This window comes from Pelmatolapia mariae, linkage group LG16_19 (assembly GCF_036321145.2).
Source record: "Pelmatolapia mariae isolate MD_Pm_ZW linkage group LG16_19, Pm_UMD_F_2, whole genome shotgun sequence".
Classification (NCBI taxonomy): Eukaryota; Metazoa; Chordata; class Actinopteri; order Cichliformes; family Cichlidae; genus Pelmatolapia; species Pelmatolapia mariae.
This window is the reverse complement of record NC_086241.1, coordinates 7,766,698-7,791,423: the sequence shown is the minus strand read 5'-3', so window position 1 is coordinate 7,791,423 and position 24,726 is coordinate 7,766,698. Positions and strand designations below refer to the sequence as shown.

General features: G+C 36.9%; 1 protein-coding gene across 2 annotated transcripts in view; it reads left to right on the top strand.

The window, feature by feature from the left end:
• Positions 1 to 24,726, top strand: part of LOC134644808 (inactive dipeptidyl peptidase 10-like) — a 249,256-nt gene that overhangs the window by 168,970 nt on the left and 55,560 nt on the right. For both annotated transcript variants that reach the window (XM_063497892.1, XM_063497893.2), the window contains exons 4-5: positions 14,192 to 14,286; positions 18,077 to 18,151. In XM_063497892.1, the coding sequence (XP_063353962.1) occupies positions 14,192 to 14,286; positions 18,077 to 18,151 (170 nt within the window). The remainder of the gene's footprint in view (positions 1 to 14,191; positions 14,287 to 18,076; positions 18,152 to 24,726) is intronic.

Here is a 24,726-nt window from a genome sequence, read left to right as displayed (position 1 = left end):
CAGTCTTATTTTGAAACTTTGCTGCTAACAAGTTAGCTCAACTAGTCTTCCTCTATTAGCAGATTGATTGGGTACCTCTAGAGGAGATCCTCAATGTCATTGAGTTGTGTCAAGCTTTGGTACAAGCCACTGGACAGTCTCCAACTCAAACATCTTGGTGCATAGGTGGTAAAAGTATTCTTTGTTCTGCTCTGAAGATCATAGTCATTGGTTATAGTCTCTGGTTAGCTGTTACTGCTTTGCTGAGTTCACAGAGGCTACAGAGCAGAATACAGTCACCAGCTGTAGTCCAAGACAGTGGAGTGCAATTTACCAGAGAGGCAGATGATTATTGCTTCATTATTTATTGTCACAACCATGAAGAGTATCTTTTGTTGTTATATTGAGAAAAACATGGGCATGCTTTCTGAGCATAGTGTTCCCCATATGTGAGAACACCCCCTCCCTTGCTGCCACTATAACACACTCTAATTCTGTCCAAAACAATGAACACTGAAAGAACATTTATTTATTTTTTTTATTTTATTACAAAGTTGCTGTAGAGTTCAAAAGAACTATGTTATAAAATATTTAAAATAATAAATAAAAGAATGTCAAGACTCAGTGTGGTTTAAAGTCAGAGAACATAACAGGGTTTTTAAAATGTCCGGTGTTGACAAAGTGCGGAGAGGAAGCAGCGCCCAGGTCCACAGTTTAAGAGCTGTAATTGCAGAGGCCTGGTCACTTCTGTGCTTTAAGGTGGACCTCAGGACCACCTGGGCCATCTACTTGGCAGACCTTACTGAACTTGTGGGAATTTGCAAGTTCAAAAGTTTAGATAGGTAAGGAGGCTCAAACCCTTTGTTGCTTACGGCTGATCATCAACTGGTATTCCCGTTTACTATGTAACCCTCTAATGTACAAAACAAGGCATTCCCAACATCTCTCACTGACTACTAAAACTATTTTTATCTGAAGTTATGTAGCTGTGCTGAATACAAATAAGAGAAGCTTTTGCAGAATCAAGTCTAACAGGTCTTGCTTGGCTATAGGGTTGTTCAGCCACAAGAGCATTAGTGAGGTTACTAAGGGTTTGCTGTCAGTCAATGCTCCAGCTCTTTCCAAAGGTGTTTGGTAATGAAGAGGTCAGGACTGTGTGCAAGCCAGTTAGAGCTGGTCAGATACAACCCGTAGGAGCATATCCATGGCATGAGACGTACCATAGTTGCAAAACAAGGCAGGTAGTACATAGCACAAAGTTAAAATCAAAAAGTTTCCTATATGGTTATAGACAGACAGAGAAAGCAGGGAAATCAAACAGAAACAGAGCCTAGGATCCAGGAAGAAAATTAACTACATCATACAGTGACATGGTATAACAAGTGATACAATATACTGACAGACTAACGAGCAGACAGGTGGAAAATATCATGTTATTCGGCAGTAGGAAAAACATTTCAAATAAAATATTTGAAATATTAGATTTAAACAGAGAAGGCAGGATGAATGAATTATAAATGATCATCCACCAGTGTTCTGTTAAAATTGGGTTTGGTTTGGGTAATGATGATGGTTTGGGTTAAAAGAGATTTCTTGATAAATGTTAGAGGACATTCATCTGTATGCAAAGAACAATGAAGATGCAGCAAAGCTAAGGAACAGTTATTTTTTTAACTGTTTTGTTTTTATTTGTTTCGTTTTTTAACTAAACCAAAAATAAATAAATAGATAAATAAATGAAAATAAAATACGTTTAAATTTAATTGAAATGATGGTGAGCCAATAGTATCCACAAATCTTTTTTTTTGTTCAATACAAAAATTATATTTTCCATACCCCACCTGTAGTGACCCGATTTGAGAGCCGCTAGTTTAAAGACATTTTGATGATCGAATTGAAAGATTTAAAACAAACAGTGCCGTCCTGTATTTAAACTCAGCGTTTTGGTAACTCATCCATCAGCCCCGACCTCCTCTCTTTGCAGCCTGGCCCTGTCAGTATTTTATCAGACTTCATCGGTTTACCCCTGATATTATTTTGACCACTACATGATGCTGTTAGTTAATCAAATGTAATTTTATTTTTATATTTTCTGAAACAACTGATGCTGTCTTACAAAATCTATATTGGTCATGTAACAATAAAATATATATGTGGTTTGTAACCATGCATAAATGGATCAGTGAGGTTATATTTTGGTAGCTGGCTATGAAAATAATAATGATGATCGTTTTTTACAGACCTTGCTTTGTATACAGGGATCCTTCTCATCCTGAATCAGGAGAGGATAATCGCTAAACTATGACAAAACATGATACACAAGAATAATAATGAGAAATGTTTAGATGTCACAACCAGGTCAGAAAGAGTATTACAGTACTGTGTGTGGACATATATTAAAGAATAACTACCTATTATTATTATGATAATTTGAAAACAGACCAAGAGTCTGACATTTTAGGTACAAATATATTATATTTGCTCTGTTATTACCATTTCCTCAAGTGATCAAAAACAGGCACGTTTAGGAAATGTGACACACTATTATAGGATTCTATAGTTAGAACTGAATGCTGTTATTCCTCCACTGCCTGCAGTCTCCTGGCAGTATTAATCTTTTATTTCCTGACAGTTATGGCAGTGATGTGGGCAGCAGACTCTGGAGCTGGGCAGTTAAAAACCCAAATAAATCTGCTGCTTTCAAAGGAAAATTACAATGAGTCTTGTGGCTCACTAAACACAAACACTGGAAGGGGGAGATATCATTACCAAAGTCTTGCTTATTTCTTCAAGCAGTCTTTTTCTATGGCTGTTCACTGAATGGCAATGAAGACTCACCTGGGAGAGAATTTCGAGGGATTATTAGTATTTTAGGGGTTGTCACTGAAGTGGCAGGATTTTTAAGGCACACATTGTATTTGTTTCTCTCCTTTTGGTGTTCTCCACGAGGAATGCAATATTTGTGTCAAACATATGTCAGATATTTGTTTGTGGATATGAAGCCCAGCTGGGTTTGGTGACATTTCTCCTTCGAGCTAGATACAAAAAGAGTTGTTAAAGAAAAGCATCTTTTTTAGAACTGTGGTCTGTCCACATGTGGCTGACGCGTGAATGATTATCAGTGAACGGAGAGTTTTCACTGTTCTCTTTCAGACAAGTTGAGCTGACTATGAAGGTGGATGTGGTGCAGTACAAAAATCTGGCCCCATTGTTAGCTTGTAGTTTAGCATGGCACCCTATTGTATAAATATGGTCACTTAATATGTGCATTGTATGTGTGTGAAACTAACTCAACAGGAAAACAAATGCTGCTGGAGTGTTGTTATGGATAAGGACTGTATAACTATCTGAATAAGAAAGTATAAGGCAACAGTAGTTTGATTTTACTAAATATTGCATTTCCTTTTCCTTAGTCATAATTTAACACCAGGCTATGTCTGTTCTATTGACTATTGAAGGTCACACAGCCCATCTGCTGTGTTTTCCAAGATGATGCTGTGGTATCATGATGTGGTGCTTCTATTTAAACCAATCTGTTTTGTTTACTCTTCAGGTAAAAATGTGGTAACAGTTACCCTGAATTTATTTTAATTATAACAGTGTTCTTTTTTTGTGCTGTTGTTTTCTGGGATTATATTGTGATATCTGCAATGTTGGTCAAGTTACTTGAAAATAGTAATCAGTTACTAATTACTGATTACTTTAACATGATACACAACCTGAATACTAAAAATAATAAAGCAATAGACCTTTCAGCCCAATTCTATTTTTTCTGCATAATCCATCATATAAAATGTAGTCGAAAGAAAAAGTCTTTTTTTAAAAACTTGTTTTATTAGTTTTAATCTTTTAACTTTATGATTCAAGCAAAAAGTTAACTATATGCAACAGTCTTTGACTTGAAGAAATTTGTTTAATATTAAAACCTATTTTCTGCATATTCCAACATAAAAAAAATATATATTTTTTTGTTTACACTCAGTCTTTCAAATAGATGCAAGTAAACACAGCAAAAACGGAATAAAATCAAAGATTTATCAGCACTAAGTCCTGTTGCTCTTGTCTGTGAAGGTTCTCAGTCATCCAGGTCATCGTAGTCTAAGGAGTTTGGAAAGAAAAGTGTCTGAGATTGAAGAAGTCACTTGGATGAGTGATGAGACATTTCTTCAACTATCTGATAAATGAATGTGACCAAGTTGCAGTACAGAAAGGAACTGACTTCTACTTCACATCTAATGCACATTTGTGAGATTTTAGGTTTAGACCTATGTATTTTTGCAGGCTGAGATCCAGTTGGTCAAGGAAGTTGTAATGGATGTCTGTGAAGGTTCTCAGTCATCCAGGTCACTGCAGTCTAAGGAGCTTGAAAACTTCTTTAAGTTGCTTGAAGACGTTTCACCTCTCATCCGAGAAGCTTCTTCAATTCTAGGGTCAAATGGTGGAGAGTCCCAGATTTAAGCTCTGTGGGAGTAACCCACCGAGAGGGACAATGGACCCCCTAATGATCCTCTACCTAATCACATGAGCCAAGGTGTGAAAATGGGTGTAGGTCACAATCAGCCAAGGTTTCAGGTGAGCTCATTGTGAAGCCTAGACCCACCCTATCACGTGATTTCCTGAGGTCAGATGGCCCAGGATGTGAGTGGGTGTTAAGGTGCCTGGGAAGGGATCTCAAAACTGGATTATAGATGGCAGACAGTTGGTGTCGTAACCCACCGCCTCTGTTCAAAGATGGTCGCTCACAGTGGACATAAATGGCTTGAAAGAGGAGTAAAAGAAGCCATTCATGTCCACTGTGAGCGACCATCTTTGAACAGAGGCGGTGGGTTACGACACCAACTGTCTGCCATCTATAACTCTCTCCCGCACTCCATATGATTGTTGATCTACACACTGCCACAGACGTCGCACGCTCGTATGTCATTGTCATGAGACACTCACAGACAAAATCACGATTTAGTAACGCAGTAACACAGCGTGCTTACGGGAAATTAACAGTAAACAAATTACCTTTTTTTTGCAATAGCAATCCCTTACTTTCCTAGTTACATGAAAAAAGTAATCAGATTACAGTAACACGTTACATGTAACTCAGTACTTTTTCCTGCCCATCTCTGGTTATATGTGGTTATTAATTGCTTGTTTGATATTATGCAGTGCACTGAAACTAATTCCCATTAACTAAGATTATGCACAGCAGCAGATATATAATATTTACAGAGTATGCACAATCCGTCACATTTTAATGATGTTTCCGGTGCCTTTTACATATGTTTTTTGTTTTACATATTGTCTTTTGTGCCCTCACAAATTCTTGATGTTTCTTTTCAGTTTTATTTCATTATTTTTTATTTCATTATTTTTTGGGGGTCAAATTTTACTTCACTTATTCTACTGTGAGTGCCGTGTTTATCATTTACAATGTTTATTGAATCACTTTAATGCATTCACTTAGTCTAAATCCCCTATGCGTATATTGAGATTGATCACTTCTACTGATCATAAGAGGCCATCATGAGCATATTCGCCCATTTCCAAGCACATAATCTGACTACTTAGAAAGATAATCTTGATACATTGAGTGTGCATAAATATGTAAAATTAATCACGGCTGTTAGATACAAAGTTGATATAGCTGGTGTTCCCATGAGGCCCATTGCCTCCACTCATAAGCTGCACATACTGTAAAGTGACTATGCACTCACAGCTTACCCTTTTTTCAACAATACAACTATTATCATGGATTTTTAAAAGGGCACAAACCGCTGAGGTCATTTATTATGGCCTATAAATGCTTTCACCAAAAAAGGTGAATAAAAAAATCCACACTTTTTAAGTGTCCACTCTTTTTGACTGAACCACAGTTGCTGGCAAAAAAAGACACCTTGTGATAGGACTCACGTTAAAGAAATCCACTTAAAGATGTAAGATACAAAGCTAAGGTCTTAAATTAAGCCCTATTCAGGAGAATTCCTATCTACTCTTGAAATAAGTCAGATACTACAGCTGCATGTGTAGCATGTGCCGGGTACAGTGACCATTACTTAAGTCCACATAAGCCTGGTAGAAAAAGTTGAGGTCATTTATTATTCATCGGGTTACAGACGTAGGACATTACTTATACATTAGAATCTTAGCTTGTACTTTTTCAGATAAGAACATTACATTATTTAAGGAGACAAGTGCAGAGCAGTGCAGAGACCTACGGTAATGTTTTAAAGATCACTTGAATGAGTTCCTTTTTATCAGCTCTAAATATTAATTTCGCTCCTGTAGGTAGGTGCTGATTTGAGATTTTACACTGCTGAACATTAAATGGCAATTAGGTTGATAATTCTAAAAAAATGATGTCAGTATTTTTGGAGGGATTGTAGTTTTGCTGCAGTAGTTTTTCATGTCATTGATCTGTTTCCTCCAGGTAGGCTAATTTAACCAATTTTAGTAATCTGTGATCCATAATATAGCTGTAAGATTTTAAGGCTGTTATCCCCCCTATTATATATAGCAAAATATTTGCAAGAATGTGTGCTATGTTAAAGTGAGTTCCAAAAATATAAAAGCAAACAAAATTATATCCCACACATAAACCATGACGTTGTTGCATAAACCTGGTCGTAATCAGAATGTCTGAGGATTTGGAAACACATCAGAACAGAAGTTGTGACATGTAGCATCTGAGTGGGTAATTTAACTGAAGCAGATTCCTGGCAATGACAAATTATTCCTGGGTAAAAATGGTTAGCTTTCCTTGATATTCTTTCACATTCAGAAGAAAATGAGATGGATTTGATATGGACTGGGTAATGTGTTAGGAATGAGAGTATGACAGTCAGCGGTAGCGATTCCGTCACCCTCCAGGATGAGGCCGGGCATTGTTGTGCCCCAGGAGGAATCCAGGCCCCACTGCACCAGTATAGGGTCTGACAGTGGGTCCAAGAATTTCTTCTTGATATCTAATGGGATATCCTAATGGATATGCCGCCCAGACCATCCCTGACCCCAAACTAAAACAGTCATACTGAATGATGTTACAGGCAGCATAACATTCTTCATGGCTTTTCCAGACCTTTTTAATCTGTCACATTTGTTCAGTGTGAGCCTCCCCTCATCTGTGAGAACCTGCCAGTTCTGGTATTCTATGGTAAATACCAATCAGGTTCCATGGTGATGGGCAGAGAGCAATGGGCACAGGGCCCACAGTGAGCCCTCAGGTCACCCTCAACCCTCAAGTTTGATTTTTTTTGGTCAGACTTTCACACCAGTGGCCTGCTGGAGATCATTTTGTAGGGCTCTGGCAGCAGATAGTATGCCGGTCCTGCTGATGGGTTAAGGCAGGGGTCTCGAACTCCAGGCCTCGAGGGCCGGTGTCCTGCAGGTTTTAGATCTCACCCTGGGTCAACACACCTGAATGAAGTGATTAGTTTATTACCAGGCCTCTGGAGAACTTCAAGACATGTTGAGGAGGTAATTTAGCCATTTGAATCAGCTGTGTTGGATCAAGGACACATCTAAAACCTCCAGGACACCGGCCCTCGAGGCCTGGAGTTCAAGACCCCTGGGTTAAGGGCTTCCTATGGCCTTGTCTGGCTCTCCTAGAGTAACTGCCTGTCTGTTGAAATCTCCTCCATTCTCTTCAGACTGTGCTGGGAGACATAACAAAACTTCTGGAAATGGCACTTACTTATGTGCTCTCCTGGAAGAGTGGGACTTCCTGTGCAACCTCTGTGGGGTCCTGGTATTGCCTCATGCTATCAGTAGTGACCCAATCCATATGCAAAACTAGTTAAAATGGTCAGAAAATGTGTCAGAGGCCTTTACTTGCAAAACCTGTTGTGGGGGTTGTGTCATTGCTGGCCCTTTAATGCACCTGTTGTTAATTTCATTAACACCAAAGCATCCAAAACTGATTAACAACCCCATCTTCTACTTAACTGACCACATCAATATCCCAGAAGTTTAATTGACTTGACACTGTCATTAAAACAAGTTCACTTTTTTATTTATTTTAACAGAGCTGTGATCCATTCCCATTGCTTGTTGAAGTTGCAGTCAAATACTCAATTATATTTAGGAAGATTCCTAAATGACTGAAGTGATTCATAATAAGAGCTGGTCTAATTCTAAAAATATGAAGGAACAGTGCTTCAGTGTTACTTTATTACTTCCTGGACATCTTTTATGAAAAGAAACATTTCAAACAATGCATCAACTAAGTTCATGCAAACAACGATCAACACAACTAATTAGATAAATTGTAGTGTGTAGTGTTGTTTTACCAACTCATATAATAACATATAATTTTTGAACTTTCAGTAACTTTTAAACTTTAAAAGGATCCTCGCTGTAGTTAAATAAGTTTGTTTTGAAGTTGTTTCCTGTGTGAGGCACCTGCAACACCGGTTGAAAAACGTGCTCTATAAATAAATATAATTAAATTTGATCAAGTGAAAGCTGAATTGTAACTCATTTTGTATTGGACTTTATTTTGGGTACTGCTGCATTGCCAGTTTTTAAGAAAATAATTAATTTTTATTCAGAGACGAGTTAAAGTGGATGAGTTCTTCAGCAGGAAGGGTTGACACGGGTGAGCAGCTTTTCTTTATATAGTCATTTAATTTAATTCCACCTTGGTAATGAAATTATATTTTTCACTGGGCTGTCAACCTTTTTACAACCTGCATAAAACAACACGAATACATGTGGCAAAGTACTTAAGATGCTTTTTTGGTACTACATTTCAAGACAGTGTCATTTTATTGTGGGAAAATCATAAGAACAATGTCTGCCATGGCATTAAAATGTTTATAGATATAATTACTGTTGCTGATTCTTTGGCCACTTCTAGTCTGTCTTCATAATTCTTATGAATTATCCTTCACATCTTTCCTGATGTTTTCAAACAAGGTCAAGAAAAGCTGTGCAGTCAAAGACAAAAGGACTATTCAACCGATCTCGCTTTTGATAGTAAGAAACTGGGTTTGGAACCTATATTTAATATATTTCTACGAGACACGTGTACTGAACACAAAGTACTTCTTTGGAAACCTGATCAGTTATTTCCAATGCAGGATCACATAGACCAAAAGTGTGAACACAATTATATAGAAGATCAGTTTTTGAGAAACAGAAAAGCACCTTCATCCTACACACAGAATTTATTAACACAGAGAATGAGCAGCACCTCAAAGCTTTGAACTTTTGATCAAGTATCTTAGGGAAATTCCCAATAAGCTTTTTTCCACAGTTTACATCTGCAACGTGGGGGAGTCAAAATACATGATTATTATTATTATTAATGTTACAAAAATATTTAAGTATTTTTAATCAACTTGTCACTCAGTCGACTTGTTTGTAATGAAAAATATTTTACATCCAAACCAAAGCCAAGAGTAAAGCAGAAACACAACATCTGGAATGTTTGGGATTAACCAGTAAAGACAGCTACTACATGTGAAGTACAGCTGTTACAATACCAATGGTAATGAATAACCTCTGGGACCCATATGTGACCCTTACCCTAATCCACGCATTGTTTGCTCTCACATAATTACACTGCCAGTCAGCCGAGCAAGCAGACACGGAACCAAAGAAAGTAGTTTTGTGCCTAAAGCTAACCAAAATGTAATCACATGAAGAAAAAATCAATAATAATTTATATTTTTTGAAAGGAACCACGAACATATTTACACTTTAATATTACAAATCTGGTTGAGGGATCCATATAGTATGACCGATTCTAACCATTTATTATAGTGAGATATAAGTGTAAAGGCAAATCAGGATTCCCTATCATTACCAGGAAGCTTAAGAAATAAGGAACGATAAGACAAATACTGTAATACATGTACGTTTTGTGTGAGTCTAACAATGTAACACAACATCACAAGTTTTAAGATCAAAAATATACTCATCTATAAACAACAGGGTAAAGAATCAGTTGTGGCACTCGGGACCTTTAAATTGGAGCCAGAGTTTTGGCACAGTGTTCACAGCTGTTGTAACTTTGCTGTTGTCACTGACATGAACATAAACAAAGCACAGTACATTTTCTGTAAATGATACACCCTGCATGTTTAGAGTCAGTTTTACATGGAAATTTAAGAGCGAACAGTGTCACTGCTTTTTCAGCATTATGTCAAAATTGGTTAACTCAGCAGTGTATAGAGATGCAGCTCAGGCTTCATTTTTGCACCAGCTGCTAGGAAAATGCCAATCTGTATAAAGAGGAGAATATTACTAATGAAGACTAAACCCACAATGTATCTACTTTACCTGTAGCAAGGCAGACTGACTGCATCACAGCTGTGTCAGGTAGCATCTTGAAACGCTGATGTTGAGGTGGATTGCAAGGTATTTTGTACATGTGCAACTATTATAGCCAAATGAAATACCCTATTTAAATTTGTCAATTTGGTATATACATCCAGTAAGAGCAGGACTATTACAGTAGCTGATGTGGCTCTGCGCTGAAATGAGCCTGCTTCAGGTAATACCATACTCTACTGTATATACCTGGATCTGAAAAGACACGCTTTCTGCAAATGCCATCTAAGGTATGAGGCTGTTTCGTGTTATTAAGAAATATTCATTGTAATGTTCTTTTAACTTTATTCAGACATACAGAAGCTGTTCTGGAAAGAGCCACAGTGTGTGCTGTATTTGACACTAAGCACATGAGACTGAACAGCATGACCAATATACCTAAATCTTTTGTGTGCCGATCGGTCGATTTCACGGTCTTCAATCAGATGTATTCCGTTTCAAAGGTTTTAGGGTTACAAGTGTGACTTGGTGAGATTGCTGTTGTGACATTTATCAACAAATGAAAAGGTGGAATATTCAGACATTGCGCAAATGTGTTAAATTGCTGTCAGATTACTGGGAAGAACTGTGCGTCTGAAAAGGGCCAAAAACTTGTGATGGAAACCTGAATGGAGAATTGTGTTTGTTCAGGCAGCATAGTGACATTTTAGCTCACATTAGCTCATTCAACCACAGGCTCATTCATCATCATTCATCAGCCACAGCTTCCATCCAATAAGGTCCAGTCATTTTTATGCAATTCATTCAATGCACTTTTATTTGTATAGCCCAACCAATATTAAATATTGCAGTTGAAGGGGTTTGACAGTTATAAAAACATTATCACCTGACATTTCTCGCCGTTTCCTCAAATTTGCAGCTAAAGCGCTGTTCACCTCTGTGACTCTTTTCTTGCATACTTAACTTTTAAGATTGTCAACCTTTATTTGTGTATCTGATTGCTCCGAAGATGTTACTTCCCTGGCAGGAATCTTGGCCCTGTTCTTTCTCAGAGCACTCGCTCACATAGCTGAATATTCTGAATAGTTTTTGAGTACCCTGGAGATCCTGATTCAAGAGGTGCTGTTGCTGCTGAGATGAATGTCTAATGTTTGTATTTTGCATTGAAAAATTCTGTTGTACAGTAAACTACCACAAACTCATCTCCAGTTCATGCCATGCAGTATGAGCTCCTCTACTGATAAAAATCTACTGAACAAGTTTTACATTAAAACAAGATAATATAAAACTGAGTTTGGGTATTGTGGCTATCAATTGTGAAATATTCTTCGGTCATGCTTATTTTTTTGTGCTACTTCCACCATAGATTTATATACTGAACCCTCAGCTGAAGTCAAATGCACTTTAGCCATGGTTATATGTGACTGTGCTGAAATGATAACATTATTACTTTATTAAAAGCCATTACTATTACTTTATTTATAATCCTCAAACTATCTTTAAAACGTATTTAATCAAGCTTATCAACAACACATTTTCAGTTTTTGCAAGTATCTATATAAATATATATAAGGAAATATATTAATTCACAACCGTTGTCTTTAGAGTTTGAGTATTATTAAATTATGTTATGGTTATGTTTAGGTGAATCAATCACCATCTGCTTTAATACAAAGCAAGTCCATATATTTATTCCCTTTCTTACTCTCTATCCATCACAACCTCCTCTTACTTGTTCTGCAGTTCACATATGTTTTACATTTTTTGTTCATTGTTTGTTTTGCATAATGCACCCAGTGATAACTTCACAGAAAACGGTTATGATATACTAAGGCAATCATTTAATATAAAGGTAACTAAAGATCTATTATTTATCCTAAAACATGGGAGCAAAACAGGAAAAAAAACCCTCCGGCATTCAAAAATAAAATAAAAAAGATAATAAATGAATAAAAATCAAATAACTTAATAAAGCCGAAAAATTCCATCAAATAGAATAAACAAATATTTCAATAAACTAAAACTAGATCTCAAATAAACAAAATAGAGAATAATTAAAATTATTAAATAAATAAAAGTTGAAAGAATAAAGTAGTTTCATAAGGTCTAATCAAAACAAACTTAAGAGTAATAGTAATTTTTTATAGATAAATATCAATAGCAAATATAGAAAATGGCGTCATAAACTTGAGTATTAAAAACAACAGGCAAAAATATATAACAGAATTTTATTTTTAAAACACAGCAAATCCATGGATAAACTTTCCTATACTGCAAGATCTCAGTACGGTGAATCAAGCAAAATTAATATTTACCTTCTGATAACATGTCTTCTAACATGTCTTTGGATGATCTTCTCCTAAATGCAAATGCAGCAAAAAGAGAGACATACCTCACAAACAGTTAGACAAATGACACACAGTCTGCAGCTCCAGCCTGCTGCGACACTTTGATAGATACATACATGCGTTTGGGGCAAAATGCTGCAAATTGCACTTCGACAAAGCTTCTGTAACTTAGACAAAGTTCCGTCCTCCCTCCTGGGCACTGTGTCCTTTGTTGTTCAGAACAGTTAAAAAACATTTTCCCAGTAGCTTCGGCTTGATCTGCGGTGGCTCGTTTTGCACCTCACTGGCTCGCAGCTCTAGCCTGAAAATGATGCCATATGAAGCGGGATATATATAAAACAGATTTAGTGAGAAGCCAAGGTTTGGGACAAATTGTTTTCACCTGACAATGGCACATAATGAAAAGCCAAAAAAGGATTAATTATCTGGGAACAATAAATGTTTGTTCCAAGTGTCCATTAAATGTTCAGATATTTCACTTTGGATTGATAGCTATCCAGCAGAGCTAGCCAAAGAAAAAGGAAAATAAATAAAAAATCTGTGGGTGAATTCCCAGAGAAGATAAAAATTTTAAGGTTAACTTTGTTGCTGTTTCTGAGAGCTAACTATACTGGTCCACAGTAGAAGGGTTTTTTTTCTTCTTTCAATACTCTTTGTCACATCTCTACCACCCTCTGTTTTTATGGCATTGCACACCTCACTGTTTGTTACACCAGAGATTCATTGTCCTTTTGTTCGACTCGTCAAACCCACATTTTGTCACTGCTTCAGCCTCACTATTTGGGGCCTTTATTTGCAGCTAGAATAGTACAGGAGCTGCATTCATACAAGTACATTTGAAAGCCGGATGCATAATGTGAACAGGTGAAACAAAAAGAAAAGTATACTTAATTGCTGGTACATTTTCTCCCTGTGCCTGTTAATTTGGAAGCTGCTGTACGTGATGATGGAAATCTGCTCTTTACATGGATAATTTCACTATCAATAACATGAATGAGGAAAATTTTGCTTATCCCCATCAGATTTCTTTTTCTTTCACTACACTGAGCATTAGGATTGTTAGTATAATGTGCATTCACTCTGCTTGTATGAATACTATAAATGTGGATGCATACATTCCTTGACATTTATGGTGGGCTGTGTTTCTCAGTGTTTAGCTTTAATACAAACCAAACTATGCAGTCACGTCCATCCAATTCTGCTCTGTACAAAAAGATGTTTTCCTGGCAGCGTCACACAATGCTGCTCCCATCAATACACAGCATGCCGCGCTACCTGCGAGATGAAAAATCTGGGCCTTTCCCTTTGTGTTTGTCTGGCAGTTAAATCTCACTTTTCATGCTCGCAGTTAATCACATTACATCACTGTCGCTCAAACTCGGCCCCTTTTGGCTGTCTGCGGCGTTTTTGCTGTTATTTAATTTGAGGGAACAGTGAAGCTGAAAAGATGTTGTTTTTAATGGCATCTTGACAACTCTAAACAAATCCACAATGGCTGCTTTGCTTTGTTCTTTCGCTTTAAAGTTTTTCTCTACATTTTTATGACAGCTTTCAGAATTCATGCAGGTGTTTTTTTTTGTTCTCCCTTTTTGTTTGCACAGACTCTGAAGTCATCTACAGGAACAGTGACGGCCATGTCATCAAGTTCAACATCCTCACAAATGAAACCGAGATCGTCCTGACAAACAGCACATTTGTAAGTAACTATTAGTCTTGTTTACTGGTTGGTGACTGCCATTCAAATGTTTGGGCACACTCTATTCTGGGCTGTCTATAGGAAATTAAAAAGCCAAAACTGTCTCAAATACTAATTCACTAGCTGGGCCCATGTCCTCATTTAAGGTTTGGTAGCATTTTTAGTAGATAAAGGTGAATGGCTTAATCAAGAAATGAGCTGCGGTTTGGGGAAGGCCTCGATGGGGACTGGGCCTGGCAGGTCCCCATGTACTAATGAGAAGTGAAGAAGTGAAAGAATTGAAAAAAGGGGAGGGAGGGTGGAGCACGAAAACAAGAACGAACAGCTTGTAGAACAGGGGGGTCATATATAGATAAGACCCGGAATGGGTGTGTTTGGAGGCAGGGTCCCGCTCCTGAAATTCAGATAATTTATCTCCAATTGATAAACATACTTAAATGTACATATTTTGCATTTTGCATTTGTGACCTTACAAATAATTTCAAACTAAATGTTAATAAAATCATCAAATTTGGCTTTACTGCATGTCCAAAATATCTATGTATTCTGCTAAATAAAGATCATGCTGTATTTTCATGTAACACCAATTTGTACCACAGGTTGGTGTAGAGAGTCAGTGTAACGTTTAATTTACTAGGCAGAAGAATGCTTTTTCATTCAAAATGGTAACTTTGCAAAAACAAAATTATGTAAGCTAATTGAGGTAGAAACTGAGGGTGAAACTTAAGGTAGTTCAAAAAGATTTACACAGATATGATCTTAATGAGATATAAAAAAAAAGTAAAATGATGAATTTCAGTGAATGTCTCTGTTTAGAAAGTTATTATTTCATTCTTATTTGGATTTTACAATTAACTTTTCAAAATTGGAGGTATTGGCTTTGTTGTGTGGAAGATAAGTTATGGAGTCACAAAAACATGATGATATGATATGTACTTTATGTAGCGTATATATTCAATTAGAAATACTGTTCATTGCTATTACTGGAGTTTATGTCAGTAAGGAAGCTGAATAAATATTAACTGATAAATTATGGTGAAGGGGTGCGATTAAATAAGTGTGCACTTCTTCCCACTCTTTTTTGGCATGTTCCTGAATCAAATACATATCTGAAAACATTTCTAACAGCCCTTGGTAAAATTTTGTCTCTGGTGAAAGTTTAAATCCTCTTTGGATTGGTCTTAAATGTTTTTCATTAAGAGAATTTCCAGTTCAGTTTATTTTTTTCCTACCCTCTACATATTTAGGTTGCACAGTGGTGTTGCTTGTTTTAGACTGTGCTCTGTTGATTGACTTTCTGGCATTTTGGGTAGAATGGTTAGAAAAATAAAGGCATGTTAAAAAGTAAAAAGAATGAAGAATGTAGGCCCACAGATCTCTACATGAGAGATTTTGACTTTGGAGTCTAGAGTTTGGTTTCCAGGGGCAGTGACTTTGTTATTAGATGGTTCTCGCCATGAAGAAGGAGCTGTGATGTGTGTGCCGGTGTGGGTTTGGGGGGTTGTTGTAGGCATCTTTGAAGATTCAAGTCAACACTTATCTAGCGTGCCACAACAGCGTCATTCAGATACACACATCACATTTTGTTTGTGCTTAGAGTGATATAACCCAGGTAGCTACCAAACTAAAACAAGGTTGCTGCAGTAGGCTAACTTTAGTTTTTAAAAAAGAACTTACTTCCCGATGTTTCTTTATGTTGGAGGTGAAGTCTTTTGACGCTGAGAGCAGCTTGGTTGCTGGCAAACATTGTTTGCATTGCACAGTCAGATGTGAAGTGGTGTAACAGGACACTTACATTGGGTTTTTGGCAATGCATGGAATTACCTAGGGTGACTAACCGTCCTCTTTTCCCCGGACATGTCCACTTTTCACGTTCTGTCCGGGGAGATTTTCGAGATTGATGAAAATGTCCAGGTTTTCCTATATTCCGACAGAGGACCCATGTGTGTGACGTCATCCCCGAACTGCTGCTTTGGGAGTTGTTCTGCGCTCACAGACGGGACAGACAGCGCACAGCAACATGCGTAATAATGTTTAAAAGATCCCAAAGTGCAAGTGCATCTTTTCAGACGAACTGCAAAAGAAATTTCCCTCGTACCGACCCAGTACTGGTAATTTTTCTTATGCAAATGAGGCATTATTTCTGTACCATTATTTAATTCAGGGGCTTTTAAGTTTTTTTTGCACTTGTTGACTTGTAAAAGCCTATATGACATAGTTTACAATTCACAATTCATTAACCCGCACAGAGAAGGCATCGTTTAAATATGTTTCTTTAAGCAAGTTCTTCATGACTGAGCCAAGTGTCCTCTTTTTTGGAAATCAAAATATGGTCACCCTAAATTACCAAAATTAGAAACAGGAAAAGACCACCATGTAATCCATTTATTTCAACAAAGTCACTATATTCTAATTGTCACCTATTTAAATGGTAACTGTAACGGAATACAGTTACTCATATTTTGTATTTTAAACATGTAACACCGGTACATGTATTCCATTACTGCCCAACACTGAACATTAGGGGTGCAACGATACACAAAATTCACGGTTCGGTTCGGTTCGATACTTTGGTGTCACGGTTCGATATTTTTTCGATACAAACAAATGTTCATTCCTTTTTAATTTGTCATTTATTAAAATTATACATATATATTTTAACTCAAAAGTATAGTTTTTAAATGTAATGTTGCTGAAACAACAAAATAATAGAAACAAAATAAATCTATCTGATCGAGAAATCCCTCATCTTTGGAAAAGAGAGTTTATTACAGAGAAATGGCTCTTTCTAAAATAAAAGCTATACTATAGGCTTTTTCTGGGGTATACTCTCAGCAGCATATTAAACATATCAGGTCCTCATAAGGAGAATCATGTGCTAACGGCTGTCTAAATGACTCGGGTAAAGTTTGTAGCATGCGTGCTTGTTGTTTTTGTCTGCTTCCACTTGTCTTTGCACTAGGATGATGTCAGCGTAAATGTGCAGTCATATTCATTGTGTTCCCACTAGTGCTGTCAGCGTTAATCTCGTTAAAATGACATTAACGCCATAACGCCGCAAATCTCCGTTAACGAGTTACCGCGGATCGCCCCGTGTGTGGGGCTGGACGGCGTCAACACGTTAACGAGCTAACTGCGCTAACACACTAGTTCCCACCAATGCAACTGAGCATTGCGTGGCACATCCGACATACTGTTTTACTTTTGTCCATGACGCGCTTACCATCAGGGTCATGCTTCACATGAAAACCAAAATAGTTCCAAAGGCCAGATCTGAATGAGGGTGGGGTTCAATGAGGTTCAATTTCGGGTAGCGTTGAGGCAGTTGCCATGTTGCAACGAGCTTAACTTCTGTCTCGCTAGCTTGCGCTGCGCTCAGTGGATCTGCGCTCGACAGTGCAGCCTAGGCGGAATAGTCGAACGCAGATCCACTGAGCTCCCAACACAGACAGCATCGTCAGAAGAAAAGTTGATAAAATAAATAAAAAATTTTGTATTGTTCGATACATATGCGTACTGAACCGAAAGCACTGTATCGAACGGTTCAATACCGATACGAGTATCGTTGCACCCCTACTGAACATACCTGCAGACTGATGATAGCTGACAGATGATTGCATCAGATCACCTGATCTTCACACTCAACTGACCTAATGTAAACTCAACCAATGAGACATCGAGATTCATTGGTTGAGTAGGTGCGCTCAGACTTTTCATTGGTACTGTACTTTAGAGTTGATCTTTTTTGTCGTATTGTAAAATATTTCTCTTTCTGTATTATTTTCATCAGATTAACTTCAACGTGGCGAAGTATGCAGTCTCCCCTGACCTGAAATATGTGCTCTTCGCATATGATGTGAAACCGGTAAGTTTGTTAGATCTGTACAATCATCATTTTTTTGCAAGAAGAAAATACATTTATTTTTTTTTTTTATTATTTTCTTATTTTTCCATCTCCGTCATACTGAGACTGTTATATCTGCATATGGTGTGTATAGAATATGCAATGGAATGGAGAGAGTGGCTCCCCTCTCAGATGGATGGAATGTAAATAGATAAGTTTGGGCTGTTGGTTTCATATCATTTTTTTATGTTGACTTAAACTGTGCCTGTAGGACTCTGCGCTTATTGAGTTTTTGCTTTGTAAACAGACAGCGACTCTTTCAGTGCACAACATGCTCAGCATGGAACAATGTGGTCACTGCTGCTGGGAAAAAGGAGTCAAATAATTTACTTGAAGTCACAGTGAAACTGAAATAAATGCATTTTCGTATTCTCTCATTGTGTTTCTGACTGGACTGAGTAGACTTCATGGGCAGGTTATAATTACCCCAGCAAGCCAACCATGTGCTTCAGATATAGTTGGAATTTTGGTACATGGTTTAGTGAGTGTAAAGCAGGCTGTGATCCATTTAAAAAGGAAATGACTTTCTTGGCTTCAGTGTTGAGACAACTTTTGAGCAGATCACCGAAAATGTGTTTTTTTTTTTTTAATCTTATTGGGGAAAAAAAGTAAGATGCCTGCCAAGATTTTATTGTTATTATTTATCCCTGGTCAGGCCCACATCTTGTATTTTCATTTATTTATTTATTTTTTTTCATTCTAGGCCCCATGTGACCCATAACATAGTCACAAGTTAACCACATAAACCATGGTGGGCCCTGATCTGGCTCATGAAAGCCTGTGTGGGGCCAATTATAGGCCATAAATCCATGTGGCTCCCACACACACAAGATCACTCTTTAAATTACCTATGAAGAATGCTATAAACTACATTCTCACTTGCATTTCATGGGAAATAAATTTTATAATATATCTTTTTGTTGCCTTGTGACCGGCAGTATGTCCAGATGTCTAGGGTGTACCTCCTCCCTAGTACTTTCTTAGAAATATAATTGAGTTTAGTTGTATAGGAACTTATTTTGGGGAGTTAGATTATACACACACATATAAATACAATGTTACTGCAATCCACAAACAATATGGATTATGCAGACACTTATGCCCATGTATTCAAGACAAGTCAGACATATTTTAACCCTTTCATGCATAGTGGTCACTACAGTGGACAGCTATTCAAAGGCTGTTTTCTTGTATTTGTGTCAGTGTTGATGGTATTCTTGCACATAAACCACTACATTGGACACTGATGTGTCACTCCATACCCTGCCACCCACTGGTCGTTTAATGTTACTATAGATGTATGACGTGTTTCATTGTAATTATTGTTATTTAACCCTGTCATGCATGAATTATGACAACCACAATAAGGATTTGATTCTTAAGTATTTTTATTTATCTTTTCATGCCTAAAAATGAATAAAAATACTTAAGAAAAGAACTCCTGATTGAGGTTGTCATACAGGGTTGAACAGAGAGAGAAAAATAGGGTTTTGTTGTAAAGAAAATTCTGAATCTAAACATATTTAATCAGTAAAGTATCAGGAAAGAAATTAACCTAATGAGATAGGACAGGTTCCTCAAATTCTAGATGCTTGTGGTTCAGGACTAAAGACAAAAGATTATCAACAGAAACTTCATGTGACATCTTCCAGAACATGGAGGAGGATTTGTGCAAAGTTACAGAAGGTCTAAAATGTACAGTGACAGAAATATAATGATATTTAAAGAGCAGCAACCAGCGATTTATTGCCTCAGGAAACTGACAGGAAAAAAAAGGTGAATATGAGGCTTTCGGTAGCGTGGGAAGAAGAAGTGACAAAAGTGAAATTAGAAAGCAAGAAAGAGCAGAAATGTATGTTTGGTGAAATAAAATCAGAATGAGTAAAGAAAGCTAATCATCTGAACTTTGTTATTGCTATTGTGTTTTGTGTCATTATGTTATACTTTTACAGCACATAAACTGTGGAAAGATAATCTGAAGGAAAACTATAATGTAAATCAACAGTGAACTGGCAGTAGTTTAATTTAACCCAAGAAGAAAGGGAAGTAATTTAAAAGGAAGTTCAATCGGAACTTCCATTTGGAGTGGTTGTTGTGCTCTAAATCAACAAACACTTCCTGGCTTGATTATGCACTGAGAAAAGGAAAAACATGTACTGCTGTATTTTCAATTGTAATTTAAATTATACATTGTTTGAAAGCAAGCAACCAGTCATTTTAAGATACAATAATCACTGCATCAATAGCTGTTTAAAATGCCATTCATGAAGAAAATAATTTTTTAAAGATGAAGTTTTTACTGGTCTTCAAATCATGGTAGGGTTAGAGTTGACACTGATGATGACTTTGAGCTCACAGGGTTAAAGGGACTTATGCATGTATTACATTGCACAGTGACAGTGATATGTTGGACACAGACAGAGCGCAATGCAAGTAGAGGACTTACTCTATCTTCTATTTTTCTCACTACTCTGCATTATCTATTGTACTGGTAATTAATGCTAAATAGAAAGCGACACATATTATATGAAAGATCTAATGGTCTAGTACAACATGAAATATTGTATGTTGGGTTTGTAATACGAGGTTTACATTCTAAAACGTTGTATTTGAACCCAAACCATGATTTTCCTTAGCCTTAACTAAGTACTTTTGATTTAGAAAACCTAACTAAATAGTTTTCAACTCAATTTTGACCAATTTTGACCAAAGGCAAGAAAAGGTTTTATGGCACCAAATCTCAAGCCCCAAAAAATTATCTCACAGCTAAATTGAGTGGATTACGTCATGGCAACCCACCCTGCCTCCAAATATGGAAATGTGTGATCTGAATGTGATCTGAATTGCCTGTGAAAAGTACGTTTACACAAGAGTAGACTGAAAACGTGAAGTATGTGTCCCCTGCTTTTTAAACAGGTTTTAATGTTATGAGAAGAAATTTTTAACCACTTTGACAGAGGTTAAAAATCAAGCAGACTAACTTACAATTTGTCTTGTCATTCAAATGCTTTATTTTAAATGATTGCAACCACAAAGAAAAAGGAAATAAAAGAGCATCACCAGGTGTTGAAAGACAAACCCATGCTGAAATACACAGTTGAATAAACATCTAAGCTTCAGTCCCCATGGGCTTAATAAATTTTGACGAGGGCCAGGGTCAGGGGGTGATTAAAATTCCTTTGTGACTCGTGCTGAGACTGGCAGATCACGTTTATTCACTAATAGAGCAGCGGGGCAAGCTTGAACCATAATTACCGGCTTTCCATCAGAAAAGAGTAGATGCAAAATGAGATATGCAAATTGGACCCTCCACTCTGGAAGGGATCAACTGTGAGGATTAGTGACAAGGAGATTAATCAGAGCTGATTTGCATATTTTGAATGAAGGGTTAGACTTACAATTTGGAACAATACAGTACACCGAGTGGCCGGAAGCCCAGCTTATATTTAGCACAAGGTTATACTGACACAAGAATCTAATAGAAATTGCACTGTTGGTCCATTTCTAATCTAAAAAAGGAAGCATATAAAATTGTTGTTAATTTAAAATGACTTGTTAATTTTAAAAAAGGCAATAGCAGCGGTATTGTGTAAAAACACCAGCCTTTATGTACACTGTCCTGCACCTCTAGCACACTTTAAAATTAAACTATGCAGCTAAATCAAACAGCAAGGGAACATCTTACAGTCACAGCTTTGGGTATACCAATAATAAAACATGTTAATACAGTCCTTCCCTTTAGGATGTAATCTTCAGAGGCTGTAAATCAGAATCTTTCCTACACAAACTGACTTTGTTTATTTCCTTTGATACTCAACGTGACTGCCTCAAGTTTTAAAGAGCTAAAGAGACTTGATCTGGTGACCCATAAATAATGGAAAATGTTGTGCTGTGCATTTATCCTTTTGAAGTGCTGATGAATAATTAATAACATAAGCAGGATGCATGCAACAAACTTCCTTATAACAGAACACGCAGCTAACATCAAACTCAAGAAAACAAGAATTCAGTGAAAAAAATCACTTCAAATTACAGTGGAAAGGAAAAAACATTGCTTTTTAATGAAAGTATTTATTTATTACAAATAAATAATTAGATGAATAGTTTTCCACTTTCATTTTCAGCAGACTGACTGTTTCTTGTCTGCAGAACTTGTTTTATATTCTTTTTTGTTTTTGTTTTAGTTGTTGAGAGCTTTTAGTAATTAATGCGGAATACTGAAAACTTTTTATTTATTTATTTATTTTACAAAAATTGTAATATGTTCTACCTTATCTATTGGCACATTATGAAAAACAATATTAACTTTGGACTGTCTCAATTTGAACAAACAAAGAAAAGCCTTGGAAATAACTAATAAAATGTCACTGTCATGACTTAACTTTCGAGTGCTTTTCCTTCATTTACCTTGTCATATAAACATGACAAACACAGTTTTAATACCTTCAATTAAAGGAGACGCCTGTAGCATTAAATTAATTACATTATCCTCATGAAAATGTTAGGTACATATACACATTTTATTACAGTAATTAAAAATATGAAATGGACAGGTTCTTATGTAAGTCTTTGGTACTTGAGCACTCAAAGCACTTTTCTTCTACACCTAAGAAACATTCACAAAAATAAACGAAAAACAAAACCTAACACTGATATAATTCCTGAATGTCTGTTGCAGTACTCTTTATAAAGTGATGTTTTTGTTGCATGCTGCTGCATTACATTCCTAATTGTGATTGTCATCTGCATTGGGATTTACCTACTAAGAAGACTCTGTCAACTCATGCTTTTTCCACTGGAACTGGAAGAGATTATGTAGAAGCCAGGTGCTGCTAATCAAAAGCATTTAGTTAATTGATAATCAGAGAATGTGAGCATCTCGATAAAAGCAGATGTTTTGGCAGTTTGCTGGTGGGCAAATTCACCTCAAGGTCAGATTGTGCATTAAGCATAAAATGCAATACCCACTCATAATGGTCAGCATGGTGATGGAGGGGTGATGATTTGTGCTTGTGTTGAAGCCACTGTTCTTAGGCACTTTGCAGTCGTTGAGTCAACCATGAACTGCTCTGTGTGCCAAAGTCGCATGTGAGGTCATTTGTTTGACAGCTAAAGCTTGGCCTAAGCTCGGCCATGCACACGACAAAGATCCCACAGCAGCAAATCTACCACAGAATGGCTGAAAAAGAAAAGAATCAAGAATCAATCAATAGCTCCTTGAAATGCTGTAGTGGGACTGTGCATAAATGAATGCCTGCAAACATCAATAAACTGAAGCAGTGTTATGGAAGAGTGGACCAAAACTGTTCCACAATGATGAGAAACTTATAAAGTCATACAGAAAATGACTACTTCAAGTTATGAGGTGTACTTAGGTTTTCACAACTGTATTTCATTCTACATGGAGGAAAAGTCTTACCTTTTTGTGCAAAAAGTGAGAGAACTGAAGTGGACATAGTTCCTGCTGGATAGATTTATGATACACTGTTTGTGCGTCTCATCTATTGAGAAAAAACAAAACAAAACTCAACATGACACCTTTGTGATGAAGGGCAATAAAAGCAGTTTTTCCAGGAGAAGTAAATTGCTTCTCTAATGGGTTCATCTCTGGTCCATTGAATGAAATAAAACATTCATCACGTTTCTTGGCCAATTTAGCATCTTGGTAGAAATGTGTCAGTCAAATTCACCCTCACCCCACTGTCCCCACCCCAATCCATTCTAATCATATGCTTTGGATTGCATTTTGCTTTTGAAGTATTTTAACAACATATATATAGAAATAACAGTATGTGACCTCAGTCACAGCTGCAACATTGTGTGTTTGTCTTTTTTACCCATCCTAAGCAAAGATATAGGCAATAAAAAGAGGTTTTATTTGTCTATATAGGTTTATCTTTTTGCTGCAGAGTCAAATCCACATTATATGTTTAAAATTACAGTACTGATTATAGCTACATTCCTACCTAAGATGAAGGCTCAGGCTCAGCTGATGGAGTCAGAGAATCGCATGGACTAAAAGGCGAACAGGCTTAGTCGGGCTGTTGGGCCTCAGGCAGCCAGAGCAGCGTAGATCCGTCACGAGGAGACAGAGACGGAGACAGAAAGCAGATTTCCCCATTTGTGCCCGTGACTTGTGTTGTTACATCATTTACTTGTTTTTATCACATCAAATCAGCTGCATTCTTTATTAAAACCAGGTCTGATATTTCAGAGGTATGCAGGTCAGGGACATGAAACAAAGGTAAAAAAAACAAACAAAAATCACGTTTTCTATATTTAATTACCCTATTGTACTGTGTCACTTGGGCACAACCCTGCTAGCTCTCATTGGGTTTCTGTGGCTCAGGAGATTGAGTGGGTCATCCACTAATCAGAAGGTTGAATTAGTGTATTTATATTGGTTGCTTCAGTTAAAATGCCGAAATGTTGTTGGACAAGATACTGAAGCTCAGATTGTTCCCAGTGCATCCATCAAGGTGTGAGTGTCTGATAAGGTGTTGCATGCATAGAATAAAAAATGCTATATGAATACA